The sequence below is a fragment of the Vigna umbellata genome, chromosome 2, assembly GCF_029865625.1.
Source record: "Vigna umbellata cultivar VRB3 chromosome 2, Vumbellata_1.0, whole genome shotgun sequence".
NCBI classification, from domain to species: domain Eukaryota; kingdom Viridiplantae; phylum Streptophyta; class Magnoliopsida; order Fabales; family Fabaceae; genus Vigna; species Vigna umbellata.
The window spans coordinates 43,952,991-43,968,264 of record NC_142166.1 but is presented as its reverse complement, the minus strand read 5'-3'; the positions used below and the strand labels follow the sequence as shown (position 1 = coordinate 43,968,264).

The 15,274-nt window shown below is 31.3% G+C and overlaps 1 protein-coding gene across 1 annotated transcript; it reads right to left on the bottom strand.

The window, feature by feature from the left end:
- Positions 1 to 2,218: 2,218 nt before the first annotated feature.
- On the bottom strand, positions 2,219 to 3,988 carry LOC124842594 (transcription factor bHLH93-like). Its single transcript, XM_047319147.2, has 4 exons — positions 3,308 to 3,988; positions 3,055 to 3,213; positions 2,743 to 2,907; positions 2,219 to 2,616 (listed from the first exon to the last, which is right to left on the bottom strand). The coding sequence occupies exons 1-4, from the start codon at positions 3,848 to 3,850 to the stop codon at positions 2,530 to 2,532; spliced, it is 954 nt and encodes a 317-aa protein (XP_047175103.2). The 5' UTR covers positions 3,851 to 3,988; the 3' UTR covers positions 2,219 to 2,529.
- Positions 3,989 to 15,274: the final 11,286 nt, after the last annotated feature.

Here is a 15,274-nt window from a genome sequence, read left to right as displayed (position 1 = left end):
CATAATGTATAAAAAAAACTAGTAAAATTTTTTTGACTTTAAATTGCTGTAAAAAGAAGTTTCTTCACTATTTAAAACATGTTTCGTATGTATAAAAATAAACAACTACCCAGATTTAATTTTTTCAACAGAAACGCTTTAACCTGTCCAAATTACTCTGATACTGATATAATAAATTCTTCTATAGCATTATTGTATTTATATTTAGTTTAATTCAAACTTCCTATAGTTTTATAAGTGGCTATAATTGGGAGATGCAGGTATCGGAAGTAATTTAGGGACAAACTCTTCAAGAAAAGATTTATCTGCATTATGTTTTCATTAATCGTCATTATTAATGAAAGGTTGTTTACATATATTTAATTTTTTATAATAAGTTGAAGATTTTATGTGAAATAAGACGATTTTATATAAGTAGAATACATTTTATTTTATTTAACTAATTTTATGATATTAAGTTAAACTTAAATTATACAATTTTAATATTGTATAAAAGTTTATTAATTAATTGGATTTGGGTGTTTCTTTGTTATTGAAGCTATTTGTTTTTGACAGTTGATTTTTTCAACATAAACTCACAATGTAGGGTGACAGTTCTTGGTAGGGACGATAATGTCGTGGGACGGGTATACGAGGTTGTTTTTGGCATTCATTTCTTAGATATTTCTATTTTGGTTAAATGAAAATAAAATAGACATATATAAAGCAGATTTATTGATGTTTTTCCTACTAAGTATTTATTTATTTTTTATAAAAATAAACAAGTTTAATTGTTAGGATAGAAGAGGATTGGAGAAGAAACAAGATAACAAAAAACAGAGTGTTTGAAAGTCTAGAAAAAAGATTAAAAAAAAGTTTAAAAACTGTAGAATCTATTATACTACTTTAATATATTTACACTAATTTTATTTGTATTATTTATTTTTTAAAGAAAGTAAAAAGATAAATAAAACTATAAATTTTTGTATTTTTTTAAGAAATAAGAGAGTAAAAAGTAGAAAAGAATAACGTGAATGTGAAATGAATTTAAAAAATTTAAGTGTGGGAAAAGAATATTTTTCTTTTTTTAAATTATGGAATGCGTTTCTCTCTCATGCATCCAAAAACACCAAATGCTTCTTCCCGTTGCTGTTGGCTTTACGAGTTTACACCACATTTGTTTTCACATTTGAGCTTTCTAAAAAGCAGTGACGCCAGTGCATTGATCATGTCTGAAAGATTCTCTTGGATTATATAGCAATGGCAACTCAAATCTGAGTATAGAAAAAAAAAAAAAACAGAACCAAAACAAGGTTTGGATAAGACTTTGATTTGATTTTAGCAACAATGGCATCGTATTATATCATTGGAATCTACGTTTCTTTGTTACAGAATGTGAACGTGGATAGTAGTAAACGACACATATGAACCCTCACTCAAACAACAGTTTTGGAGTTAGTACTAACATGCAGTAATAATAATAATAATACCTCATGTTTTTGGAGCTATTTTAGTTTTGGATTTATCTGCAACATCTTCACGTTGCGTTCCAATTTCTTTCACATTCATGTTTCTGGCAACTAGTGCCGACCAAAAGTGATTGAAATTTGAAACCTTCTTCTGTAGAGACAACTGAAATTCATCCTTGTGATTCATATTACATCCTATTATAAATCATGCTTTAAGGATATAGTTACATAGGTATGGTTGTTTTGATCCGGCCAAAAAAGTGTAACATTACGTGACACTCTAAATTGTCTCTTCTGGTTATTATATAACGAACACCGTAGATGGCATATTCATGGTCTTGTTAATCTATGGTTGCTTGTTAAATTATATTGGTTAAAGTCCATTTCGAATTTTGGAGAGAGAGACGAACAGACAGGGACGAATAGCTGTTGAAAAGAATTGTTTTTATGGAGAAAAGTACGTAAACTTTAAACTTTTCAGTGTCGCTCTTGTAAACCCACCACTAGTTTGGAAGTACAAACAAAAACTAAGTCTAAAATAAAATAAAAAGTAGCAAAGTTTATAAATAATACATGGCTTGATTGAAATTGCACAGAAAATAAAGGAAGAGTTTTCTTAGAGTTAGAAAATTACTGAAGATCACGTTCTTACGTTTACAAAACTAACAGAAGATCAAAAGCACTCAATTATGAATGTCACATCATTACAAAGAAAAGTGTCTTTGTACATAGAAGTCACACAAAGAGAGATATTGGAAAGCCGTATCAAAAGAATAGAAACAAAATCCGAACTTTACTCTTATTATTATGTCTTAACATTTTTGCTTGTGCCCTCCACATGCATTCAGGGACAATGACTAGATTCTCGTCCTTCGATTCTATTATTACACTTACATGATCACTTCCACAATTCAACATTAATAATTGCTAACTTTGCCTCAGAATCACACGGACGAGTCCAACATAATCTGGAGATTTGATGAAAAAAAAAAAAAAACTAGCCTCTGTCTTAACAAAACCAATGAACATTATAGAAAACTATCCTAAGTGCATTTTCTCCTCTTCTTCCTCTGTTCAACTCTCACAAACACCTTCCTCCATATCCTGCACTTCTATACAACGCTTGCTTTATATCTTCAGAACTCAGCATTGCCCTTTGCTCCGATTCCTGTTACATGACAGACAAAAAGGATACTTCTTTACACCGTGCCTCAACCAACAAATACCATCAACGGAAAATATGAAGCTATGTAAGTATTTGTAAGGAGTGCCAAAACATGGTGTGCTAATGTACCTCTGAGCAAGAAGCCTGCATTGTGAAATCATTGAAACAGCTAATAACACATTGTTGAATCTCAAGGCCTAAAGCCTCCAGAGTGTTTACTGTTGATTGTAACAATCCTTGCTTTCCTGCACAGCAAATTTCCACCCGTGTGTCCGCACTCCTCTCCACTTCAAACTGCATTCACCAAAAGGCTATAATATAAAAACCAACGCAGGATTACACCAATCACAATGGAGATTTATCATATCAACAAACATATATTTCAAAAGGGTCTATCAGAAATTATTACAAGTTCAAAGAACATTACGGTTTCATTTATACCTTGGGTGAATTTCTCACTAGGATTTCATTTGGCTTCACATCTTTGAAAATGCCTGCCATTTTAGAATCCACTTCTACTTCTTGCTGAAGATTGTTGATCTTCTCCAGAAGTTCTTTCATGTAATCAATAGTGTCCCCAAGTATAGATGTTCTATCCATCTGTGATAAGCATTCAACACAAAAAATTAGATCTGCTCATTCATTTCTGTTAGTACAGTACTCATTCAACGAATGAATCACACTCACTGCATACCTTACTTATCTTGGGAACAATAGCTCTCAGCATTGAGAGTCTGTCATTTAATCTCTTCCTTCTTCTCCTCTCCGCCATTAGATTCTTGGAGGGTTGCCCCTGAAGCTTCTTTGACCGATTTTTTCTTTCCAGACCCGTTCCGATGTTGAAAACTGGCATTTCGGAGGACCGGGTTGGCTCCGCTTTGCACGTAGTTTGCAGCTCCAAATTCTTAAGCTCTTCTCCAAGCATACCGGGGTCCTCTTCTTCCATAAAGGACAATGGATAATCCTCTTGACCAAGGGTGTTGAGTGGAGTATCAAGTGTACTATAGTAAGAATCGATAATCTGTGGTGAGGATTCATCGAGTAAAGAGCCATAGTTTTCATTGAATGGGTAGTAGTCGTTGTAGCTTTCAGGAACTTGTTGACCAGAAGAAGAGTTTGGGAGGTAAGGTAGAGAGTTTTGATCAAAACAGTCAAAACTACTCCAGCCATTACAGAAGAACTGAGTTTCTTCTGTACTTATCAGTTCCTCCAAGAAATCACGGTCATAGTGCTCCATCTCTCTCTCTCTCTCTCTCTCTCTAAATGCGTGTGTGTAATAGGATGCTAATTCTTTAAGAAACACACCTTTCGAGTTCTTCTGAGAACATTTAGTATACTAAGAATGAAGAATTTATAGGGGAATACAGCAAGGCTTTGTTGCGTATGGATTATTATATACAATGTGGTATGTATGATGATGATGTATTCATTAGTTTTAGAACCTATAGCCTAAGACGGAAATGGAATCTGCTTTTTATTACACAGTGATTTATGTCTTTTTCACCGAAATTGCTGCAATCAAACACAAACTATATATTTAATTGGTATTCTTAGAAAACTTTGACTCTCGTATCTGCCTGGAAACAAAAAGAATGGAGTTGTCATCATAAAACCTGCCAGGTTCCTTGTATGTTTAAAGCTGTGTAATATAAATTGTTGCTAACACCTCTCTCTCTCTCTCTCTCTCTCTCAACCCTTGAAGAAAGTTTCCAAGTTGGGTCCCACTCTCCAATGCCTCCAAAGTTTGGCTTAGCTCACGAATTCAAATGAGTTGGTATTCTTATTTTGTTCTTTCTGCACTACCTCTTCCGTATATCCAATACGCTTAATAGTTAATGCAAATAGCAATAACTTAGATGAATATGATATTATTACGTAGACAAATGCAGTAATAGTGTAATACAACCTCACTATACACCTTCCACGGATTATTCTAATTTGGCTCTAGCAGGTGAACATTGTTCATGTAGGGGGTTCACTAGTCTTTGCTTCGGCTATACTATTATGATCTTAAATCATAATCTTCATCCACTAATTATATGACAGTTAAAGCATACATACATGGTAAGTGTTAATAATAATTATTATCTGTTAATTAGTTTCAGTAGCTGCACTGCATATTTATAAGCCTAGCAACATAGTTTTCTACTGCTAGATTTATACGTGATCTTGAGTCTTCTCCTTCAGCATCTATATGAGTCACGGATTTTCGACCCTTGGAAAAAGTGTACGCATAATGGTCTCTTGATGAAGAGTTTGTGACTAGCCATAGGTAGAAAGAACAACCTCACCAATGTCATTTTCTTTTATGAGCATAGAAGTCAGCTATGGTTATAACTTTATTATGTGTAGCACGGAATTACATCCTGAAATGCCAATGGGGGTAAATGTAGTCATTTTCGAGGTATGATCATACTGTGAAGAATCTAAGGTACACGTGCCATTGACAAGTTAATCTAATGCAGTAGGAATTGAATTTAGCAATAACGGAGATGTAGCCTTGTAGCATTCTAACAGATCAGAGCTTGTCAACCAATTTATATAATTAAAAAGAACACCAAAACCCCACCTCGAATTCAAACTAGAGAATGCACACAACACTTTCATTTAAAGAAATAAAAGTTAAAGAAGAGATGAGTGCTCGCATTTGGTGGAAGTCATTTATTGGGCCAATTGTTCTTAATCTTTTGAGATGATAGATTATTCTCAATCATTTTAGGCTAGCCATCTATACTTAGACAATATTTTATTTGAATAATGCAGTATTAACAACCACGCGTCCCTTTAATAGGGTAAGCTTGATATCATTAAATTCATATTCACTCTTCAATTAAAATTAAAATGTAATTAAATCATTTTAAATTATATTTTTTAAGTTACCTAATAGTATTCATTTTAACTATTATAAATTCACACTTAATATCTATTCCTGAAGTTTTCTAGGTTCAAGTTTGAAATTGTGATACACAGTAATGACAATGTTCTTTGACTCTTGGAATTTGTTGAAACGATTAAGTTTAAACCCAAAGTCAAACATTAACTTCAAAAAATTTATAGAAAGTTTTTAGTCTAATGGCCAAATATATATGATTTCATTGATGAGTATAACTTAAAAGTATAATAAATGAGTAATTTATACTGATGATAACTTTTATAAATTATTACACGGATTGTATAAAAAAATATAATTTTACATTTTAAGATCTAATCTTATTGTCACAACTATATATAAATTAAAATTCTTCATGTTTTAATATATTTTTAAAATTATATACTACATTATTTTTTATCTACATGTATAATATAATTTTTTTAATTAATGTAAAATTGTATAATTGTTATATATATAAAAATTAATCCAATCACATATTATTTAGACAAAATAATTTAATTTAAAATTATTAAACATAATATAATAGTTGATGGATTTATACAGTTATAAAAAAAATTAGGTAATTGCTGTACAAAAGTTTCCTAATAAAATTTCGTCATAATATATTTTAAAAATGGAAAAAAGGAAATGATTAAACTAAAGCGACACTGTTAACTGGATCCAAGATAATTAACTTATTTAGTCTAAGGTAAAAAAATTAGCCAATATAACAAATGTGTCTCCATCAAGCTTTGCTGTAATCACATATAGATTCAAGCACTGTTAGGTATTAATTAGAATTAGAATTTAGATGTTTTTACTTTTTGTCTTCTTTCCTTTTACTTGCTTTTCAGTAAACACTATTTTTTTTGTTTGTGTTTCATTTTTATTTTATTTCCATTTTTTTTATCAAAATCTAAAGAGTTTTTTTACCTTGTTTTTAACTAGAGAAACAAAACTTTCAGCGTCTAGCGATCATTAACACCTGGCTAACATAAAAAAAAATGTCATTGAAGAATAAAAGATTTTGAGAATTGCTTTTTGCAACGTAGAAGAATAGAGCCACGAGATATTGCTGAAACATTTGGGAATTGTTTTATTGCTCAAATAATAGTTAGTTGAAGCTATCTTAATGAAATGTATTTCTTGCTTTGAAACTTGGTTAGCTTAATTTTCCATTTTATAACAATTGTGCACTTTAACTTTTGGAGTTTCTTGCTATGAAACTTTGTTAACATAATTTCCCATTTTATTACAACTGTGGACTGTAAATTTTTATAGTGTCCTTCAATTCAAATTACACTTAATAAATTGTACCTAACAAAAGACTACAATAATAGCAAGAGGACATTATTTATTACTTAATTAATTGTTGTAACTAACTAATTAAGACACTTGTCACAAAGTGAGGATCAAAGATTTTTCCATGCTCAGAAGGAACTAGTTTGAAAATTTGTTAAATTCTCCTAACATGTATTTTCTTGCATCTAATATTGTGTACTGTTATATCATTTTGGGATATTTTCCCTCTCTATTCATGTTAATTTTTACATAAAAATTTTAGTTTTCAGAATGGAAATCAGAATGATCTTAAGAATAATGTAGAATGGTACTTGTTAAGATACTTTTAAAATAGTTTAGACACTAATAAAAGGGAATGCAGAATGTATGATACTTTCAAAATTAATCCAGGAGCAATAACAGCCTAACAACACGTGTCCAACTTATGCAAATTCATCTGAAATCGCTGCAGATCTGAAATTGAAGGTTAATTATGTGCATGATATTGCATTAATGGCCAAATGTCAGATTTCTAAAAGACCACCCAGACAAGAACTGAGTGGCTGCTTATGGTTTTTGTTTCATTAGTATATTTGGCCGATATTAAATTATTAATATTACGAGTCTTTACAAAAGGAAGATTTTATCCTTATTAACCAAATTTTATATGAGTGTTTATAAGTATTTTTTTTCTTTAAACATGTACTAAAAATGGTTTTATTCGAATTAATTGAAACAAAATTTTCTTTCTTAGGCAGGTGATTCATTTAAGAATGAAGAAGATCAGATTTGAATTGATATTAAAAGAAAGAAAAGAAAGGGTTGATAATAAATTGTGAAAGGAAACGAAACTTTGGAAGAGACAGTGACACATTAAAAACCTGAAAGAAGCACGAGGAGCACAGGGACAAAAAAATTACTTGGTGAAATGAATGAGTGGATGGTGGTGTGAGAAAACCGCGGCTGTTTTCCTCCTACCTTCCCGACACAAAGTGGTATTCTTAAAGCAGTTTTTGGTTTGGTTTCGATCTTCCTTTGTTTCGGAAGATTCAGCTTTGACAGCCCACAATATCTTATCTGGAGTTCTGAACTCCTACCAAAACCACCAATCTTTCTCCATCTCCCACTTTTGTCTTCTTCCACTTTTTGTTTCTTACTCACCACTCTCAAACAGTACTGATTGGGGTCCAAAAACCCACACCCATCTTAGATTCTATTATATAGATGTTATACAAATATTCATTACAAAATTATCATTTTTCTTCTTTATGTAAAATGGAATTTTCTTTAAATATATTTTAATCATCAGAATTTAAATTTAATACAATTTGGTTATATAACTTTTATAATATAACTATTTTAAATTTATTTTACATATAAATTGACATTTTAATTAAAGTCTGAACAATTTATAATGTTTGACAGTTCATATATATATATATATATATCTAAAACTTCATTTAATATATAAAAATTTATTATATCATAAAAATCATATTTAAGTTTAATAATATATATATATAAGTGTATATGATGAATCGATTCTGGCAGTTTCACGATTTTCAAAAGAATATTGAAAATTGATTCACAATCCTAAATTTTTATAAAGGAGACGACTTTTTAGAGGATTGATCGGTCACTTTAGTGTTAAGTCCATAATTATAAATTCAACATATTTATAAGTAAAAACAGTAAAATATTTATTGACTTTTGTGTTATTAATAAGACAACCTTAATTAAAAATTCACTTTAAATCTTATAATTATAACAAGGTAAGATAAAATAAGAAGGCAAATAATTAGATTATCATGAATTCAAGATTTTACTGTAATAATTAATTAATGAGACACGTTTAATTGATTTGAACGTCAGGATGTTTTTAACATGTATATACTCGGACTTGAGAGATAAAGACTAATGATAATAACAAAGACTTAAAATTATGTTAAAAAATAATAAAAAAAGTGTGAAGACGTTCTCATCCACATCCAAAACGATACATAATCTTTTTAATATGTTTTTAAAAAATATATAAAAGATTAGATAAATAAAATGAAATAATATTTTGATATGGTCGGTCATCTTCTAGCAGCATGGTTGTTGATAGTGATTTGGCCAAGTAGCTTGGCTGCGGACATTAGCATTAGCATGCATGTGAAGGTGAGTGGGGGTGGTTCTCGGTACCTGTCATCCTGTTTCTTCTCTTTCTAACATTTCATTTTAGGTGATGGCTTCTGAGGTAACAACATTGAAAACCATCCTTGTTAATAGTAATTCAGGTGTTAGCTGGCACCAAGTTAATACATTTTAATATTAATCACTTTTCTTCAAATTCCGTTTTTTCAAAATTTTTAATAATATTAAACTAATTTGTGGATATAAAGATTTAATAAAAGTTGCAATTTGAAGTAATGATAACTTACATGATTATAGTGAAAGACTTTTACTCAACACATTTGTTCTTACTCCCCAAAACCTCAAGCACGTGAGAGTTTATCTTAATAAAGAGCTGGAAAAAGTAGTTTCTAGGTCGATCACGAGTCATTTCCTGCGCAAGAAAACGAGAAGAGGCAACGAGCAGCAAACCCCACCTCATATTCATCACTCTTAATTATTTCATCAAAAGTCGTGCCTTTGATCTACACTTTGCATGTACCTTTACTCTTTCCTTCGACTGTTTCGTAGGAATGAAAACAAAAAGTACGAGAAATCAAATACATATAATAAGTTCAAAATTCACCTAACGTCTTCTCTGATCCAGAACTTAAGTTTAGCCTTTTCTTTTAATACTAAGTGCACTCTGATAACTTGTATGGTAGTCTTGTGTTGTGTTGAGGTGTGGAGTTTTTTTTTTTACTTGTGTTTTGATATGTTAAGATGCATCTTTTGTGTCATATTATATCTACTTATTGTTTGGTACAAATAAAGTCTCACATCAAATAAATAAGAAATAGACATGAGTTTATATACACATAAGATACCTCCATTGATAAGAGACATTTTGGAATAGTATCAGAGTCCACAGTTCAGGTCATACGAGTACGTCTCTCTATGATAATGAGAGGTGAAAAACAAGAGATGCTCAGTGTGGAGTCTTATGTTGTTCTTTTTCCTTGTTGATTCTTGTAAGTCTTGTGTTGATAAAGATAAAAAGTTGAGAGAACTAAACAACTTGATTTTTTAAATGCACCTTGATTAACTAATTGGCTATAAACAAAATGGTGTATGTGTGGATGAAATAGTAAAAGCTATTCAGTAAACAATTAGCACGAATACACATATACAAAAGTGGAAAATCAAGCAAGTAGAAAATCATTTTGCAGCAATAATGAAATAGATTTTGAGACTAATTACTTATGTAAGAAACCTTGATTCTTAATTACTGTATATAGTTTCCCCTCGTTTCCGGATAGCTGATAAATCAACAACACAGAATTTTGTTACCTCAACTTGCTGATTACATTCAAAATTAATTAGGTATACAAATATTCTACTCTTTGTGAAACAACTAATCACCAATATTGGAACTGAATATTTGATAGAGAAGGAACTTGATATTGTTTATTACCAGATGCATAATATTGTTAGATAATATCTTTTGCAAGACTCATACGTATATGCTCTTCTTACGTATATATGTTGCCCTAATATTAGTTTTCATCTCTTAAATTCATGAAAATCTCAATCCTTGTGAGTTGTGAGTTGTGATGTTCATGGGGTCAGCTCCATTCAAATTGAGCGGCTATGTGTTGGGTGGTCACACTACATTGTAATCTAACCTTTTGACTTTTATGAGATAGAAAAATCAATTTAATTTTCAAGGCACTTGTACTTATTGCACCAACCTTAATCATGATAACTTGCATATACTATTTATACTAAAATTCGTATTAATACACAAACTAATGCAGACAAATCCTTCTATGCGTGCACATATTTAAAAAAAAAATAATCAAAATCTAGAGATTAGTTTGTTAGGTTTTCCACAAATCCACTTCTAACATATAAGTTTCTAATTTTGAAGATATAAATATATATAGTATTAAGCTCTAAACCAGATAGCTTGTTTTTTAATACGTGGAAGAAACAAAGTAGCCCCACGTACCCTCTTTCAGAGGGAATTACAACTGTAGAATAACACGATTTGGAAAACCTAGTTCTTTAAAACCTTGCAATTCAAGTTGGGTTATAATATCCAGCAATCCAAAAAATTTGTCTTTTTCGAAACTAGAAAAACCCTTTGGTGTGCTAGCATAACAAATACTTCGAATTAGTCAAATTTGTGTGGGGGAGATGCAGAAAAGAAAATCAAACTCCTGAAAAATCAGAAGATTATGCAGATCAAGGATCCAATTTTCTAGGTTAGAAATGAAATAAAAACATGTTGTAGAATATATATGAAGTCCAACTAGCGTGTTTAGTGGACTAAAATTGAGGTCACAAACTTGTGATTGATTATAGGAAGGTTATTAAATTATAATAAGGTTTATAGTTAAGTTAAGCTAGATAGGTTTATAATTACAGTTGTGAATGAATATAAACAACACACAGGTAGTTATTAGCTGTCAGTTAACTTCAACGTTGTCAACATATGATCAGTTTCAAATTACATATGACATAAGTTCATTGACCTTTACTACCATATATATGGCTCAGTGGTGAAAGACTTCATAAATGATATATAATGTCAGTTTGGATAATTGTACAACTCATTTTTGTCAAAGAAGTATATATATGATTGTTCAGCTCCATCATTTTCAATATTATAAATTAATACTAAAGACAAAACCATATCAAACCTAAATTGGACCAAATTCAATAAACTTATAAGTCATAAGTCTTTGTTCTGATTTGCTCTTAACGATATTAATACAAAAGTATTTGGGGATGTATTAAAAATAATATGATATTCAAACTTTCATATTAAAAATAAATTGTAAACTTCTAAGCAAATTATAATTTCTAAAGAAAAACACATTGTTGAGCAAAATGTTGGATAAAAAAGTATAAATTTTATGAAATGCTATCAAAATCCTTACTGATCATATTAAAATTATAAATAGATTAACGTAAATTATATGTAATCATCTTACTATTTAAAGTAATGGATGTAATATATAATTTTATTATGTGTTTAAAAATATTTTAAATCACCTATATTATCTTGATTAAAAAATATTAAACTTTACTTTGATTAAAGTCCAACATAGTTTATGATAAGAGAATACAAAACGCGTTTAACTTTGAATAATTTAGTGCAAAAGTAAAAAAGTATATAATAATTTGAAGCTTGTTAGATACTTATATATTAAGTGGTTTTTGAGACTAATCCTATTTTTTAGGAAAGACAATGGAAAGGTTGAAATAGGTTAAAGCCACTTCATATTTATTAATACTTTTATTTATACTTTAATTAAAGGAATCCATTTTTTTTTCAAATTTATTCAAATTACTTTACCAAACGGATGATATTTAAAAAATTAAAGAAAAAATACACTTACCTTTTTCCACTACAAAAAAGAAGGGCATTACCGAAGGCCAGAAGCCCTCGGAAACAGCCCAAAACCGTCGGTAAAAGGTAATTACCGAAGGCTTATCGACGGCCAAAGAGCCCTCGGTAAATCCCTTGTCGCTAACATTTACCGAGGGCTTTCGCCCTTCGGTAATTACCGAGGGCCAAAAGCCTTCGGTAATTACCGAGGGCCAAAAGCCTTCGGTAATTTCCGAAGGGCGAAAAAAAAAACAGGGCGTTGGGCTGCTGCAGAATGTGATGCATATATATTTATATATTCTGGGTGATTGATTGGTGTAGCAACCAATACAAAAGCTACTTGGTTGGTGGACATCTCACTAAAACATGAGATAAGGCAGCTGCATTTGGTTCTGGACATCTCACTCATATCATTTCTTATGCCAACACCTCCCAACACATTAAAATTACACAAACAAAACTCTAAATTATGGAGACCATATGAAATAGAACAGAAATGAACAGTAATATCAACTTTCTTACACCAATTTAAACTTGTTCAAGCTTTCCAATAGCACAGAAAAAGCATAAACCGAAAACCAACCCTTATTATTGCCAATTATGCAGTAAAATAAACCATCACACCACCAAAATAAACATTCAAAGTAAGTGAGGTTACAAGATGCAGAATTCAAATTACAAATTACATCAGCAAGTTTGATATATGATCAAGAACTTATTTGATAAGATAACTCATGCAGATTTCAAATTACTCACAAAGGCAATGTTCCAAACCTAATTTTACTTCATATATTCAACTCAATCATCCAAACTTTGATTCAGAAATTGAAACAGGTTGCAAACCAGGTATTTGACTCAAACATACCACTCAAAAATTGCTCAAATAAGCAAAATGACAGTATAGATGGCTACCAATGGTCTAAATGCTACAACCAGAATTTTAACACTTTAAACATTAAGCAAATATAAAGCAGATCGCCCAACTGCTAAGTGCCAAAATCACAATTTGGGAAGAATTGATGTACAAGATACCAAGATGAAACCAAAGAGTTACAAGTGGATGTTACATGTGGATGTTGCTTCTAAATGGAGTTGCAAAACAGAAAGTTCAACAACTGTGCTGTGAAAGTTCCCACAACCTGTGGAGTAATCTGTGGATTCACGTAAGAAAACAGAATTAAAGCAGAGAAGAACACAGGCAGAGTGGGGAGTTTTCCATGGGCTGTGAAAGCTTCCAGGAGCAGTTATTGAGCAGTTATTGATCTCTTTTATGACTGATTGATCCTAGCTTTTTAGGTTCTACATACTCAAAATTTAAAGATGTTTAAACACAAACAGTTTGAAAACATCTTGCAATGTGAATTCACTGGTTCAAGTAACTTTATTTGATGATTTTAATTGTCTTTAAACTCTAAAATGAGTTATAAACATCCTGCAACTCAAAATCACTACTCCACTTCTATTTTAACTCAAAAAGTGATGGTTTAGAAAGCATAAACCCAAAATCAACCCTTGCTATTCCAAATCAGTTGTGGATACTTTTGCATCAAGGAAAGCACATCAAATAAGCTATGAAGTGCATTTCCACAGCTTTACTGCTTAAACCATATGATTGCACACTTTTCAACTTATCACCATGCTAGCTTTGCTTTAAATCACTAATTCGAGTTTAATTTCACCTAGTTGATATTTTCCAGCTTGATTCAGTGTTAATACTTATTTCAAAGTTGTTTGCATTGTTGTTTGGTCCTTTGTTTCACTAAAACTCAGTTTGGGGTGTGAGGTTGCTAATTTTCCTGCATAATGGGCTGTTAGGAGGTCATATTATGATCTATGTTTTTTCTGTACCAATTCCCAGCTTAAACAAATCTAATTTCATAATATAAAGTTGCTGGAATTGATTAATTGGCCTTAGAGCAACTTGTGCGCGTTTTCACATCTCAAAAATCCATTCTAAGTTCATTTTTGGTATAAGTGGATGTTGTGAAGTCTGATTTTAATTTTACATTGCAAGTAGACTTGGTTGGATTGAGTAAAAGCCTAGAATCAACAAAGTTAAATTTCCAGATAAAGTTTGCAGATTCCCTTAGTCACTTGCCACTTGCCATCTTGTGTTAGACTTGCTTACCTCAATTTACACACATGTCCTAGTTTAACCCTTTAGTGGCTCAGTCAGTGTTGATAAGGATCATTTACTCCATTTTTTTCTCTATCTTGAACCAATCAACAACCTGCTTTTGCCAACAACAGTGGCAAAAGTAAACAAATTAATAGTGGTAGCGTGGCTGAGACCTTTGGTTCAATTAACCTTGCTAATAATGACTTGTTAGAGAAGGGGCCTTAGCGTAAACAAAAAATTTTTGTAAACAAGTGAAGACAAGTCCACTGCACCTTCCATGCTTACACATGCATGATTGTTGTGTCAAAGGCAAGAGGGGCACGTCCCCCCACTCTCTCTCTTTTTTCTTTAATAATTTATTTTATTTATGTTTTTTTTTCATCCTTTGTGTCTGTCTTTGACTCTCTGCTCTTCCTCTCTGTTTAGTTTTTTTCCTCTACAAATTAACACTCTTTGTTCCCTTTCTCCCTCACTTCCTCATCCCTAAACTCACCCTTCCAATTAAAGGAACTGAACTATTGTACAAAGGCCTTACATTAACTAAAATTACTAACTTAGGTCCTAAAACAATTAAGGCACGTTGGAAATAACTCAATTAGCAAAAAGACATTGGTTCCTAGCAACTAAGCAACTGAATTTGGTCCTTATAGCAACTGGAACAGTGGTCTGAACAATCTGACCAGGGCAACCTACGTTGTCAACATTGCTCAATTATTCACTTTCCAAACACAATGTTCAGACAAGAATCCTAAAGGTTCAAACTTCAGAGAGAAATCATCCTTTCAGAAAAGAAGAGTTCCCTCCAATCACCCATCATTTTAGTTTTGTTGTGGTCAAGTCAAGTACAGCATCCTTACAGAAATATCAACAATGCAAACAAGTTCATGCATATTTGTAA

Coding starts and splice junctions, on each gene's coding strand:
- LOC124842594 (XM_047319147.2), bottom strand. CDS start 3,850: ATGGAGCACTATGACCGTGATTTCTTGGAGGAACTGATAAGTACAGAA. Junction 3,214..3,307: donor TTGTTCCCAAGATAAGTAAG/GTATGCAGTGAG, acceptor TGCTTATCACAG/ATGGATAGAACATCTATACT. Junction 2,617..2,742: donor TGCAGGCTTCTTGCTCAGAG/GTACATTAGCAC, acceptor GTCATGTAACAG/GAATCGGAGCAAAGGGCAAT.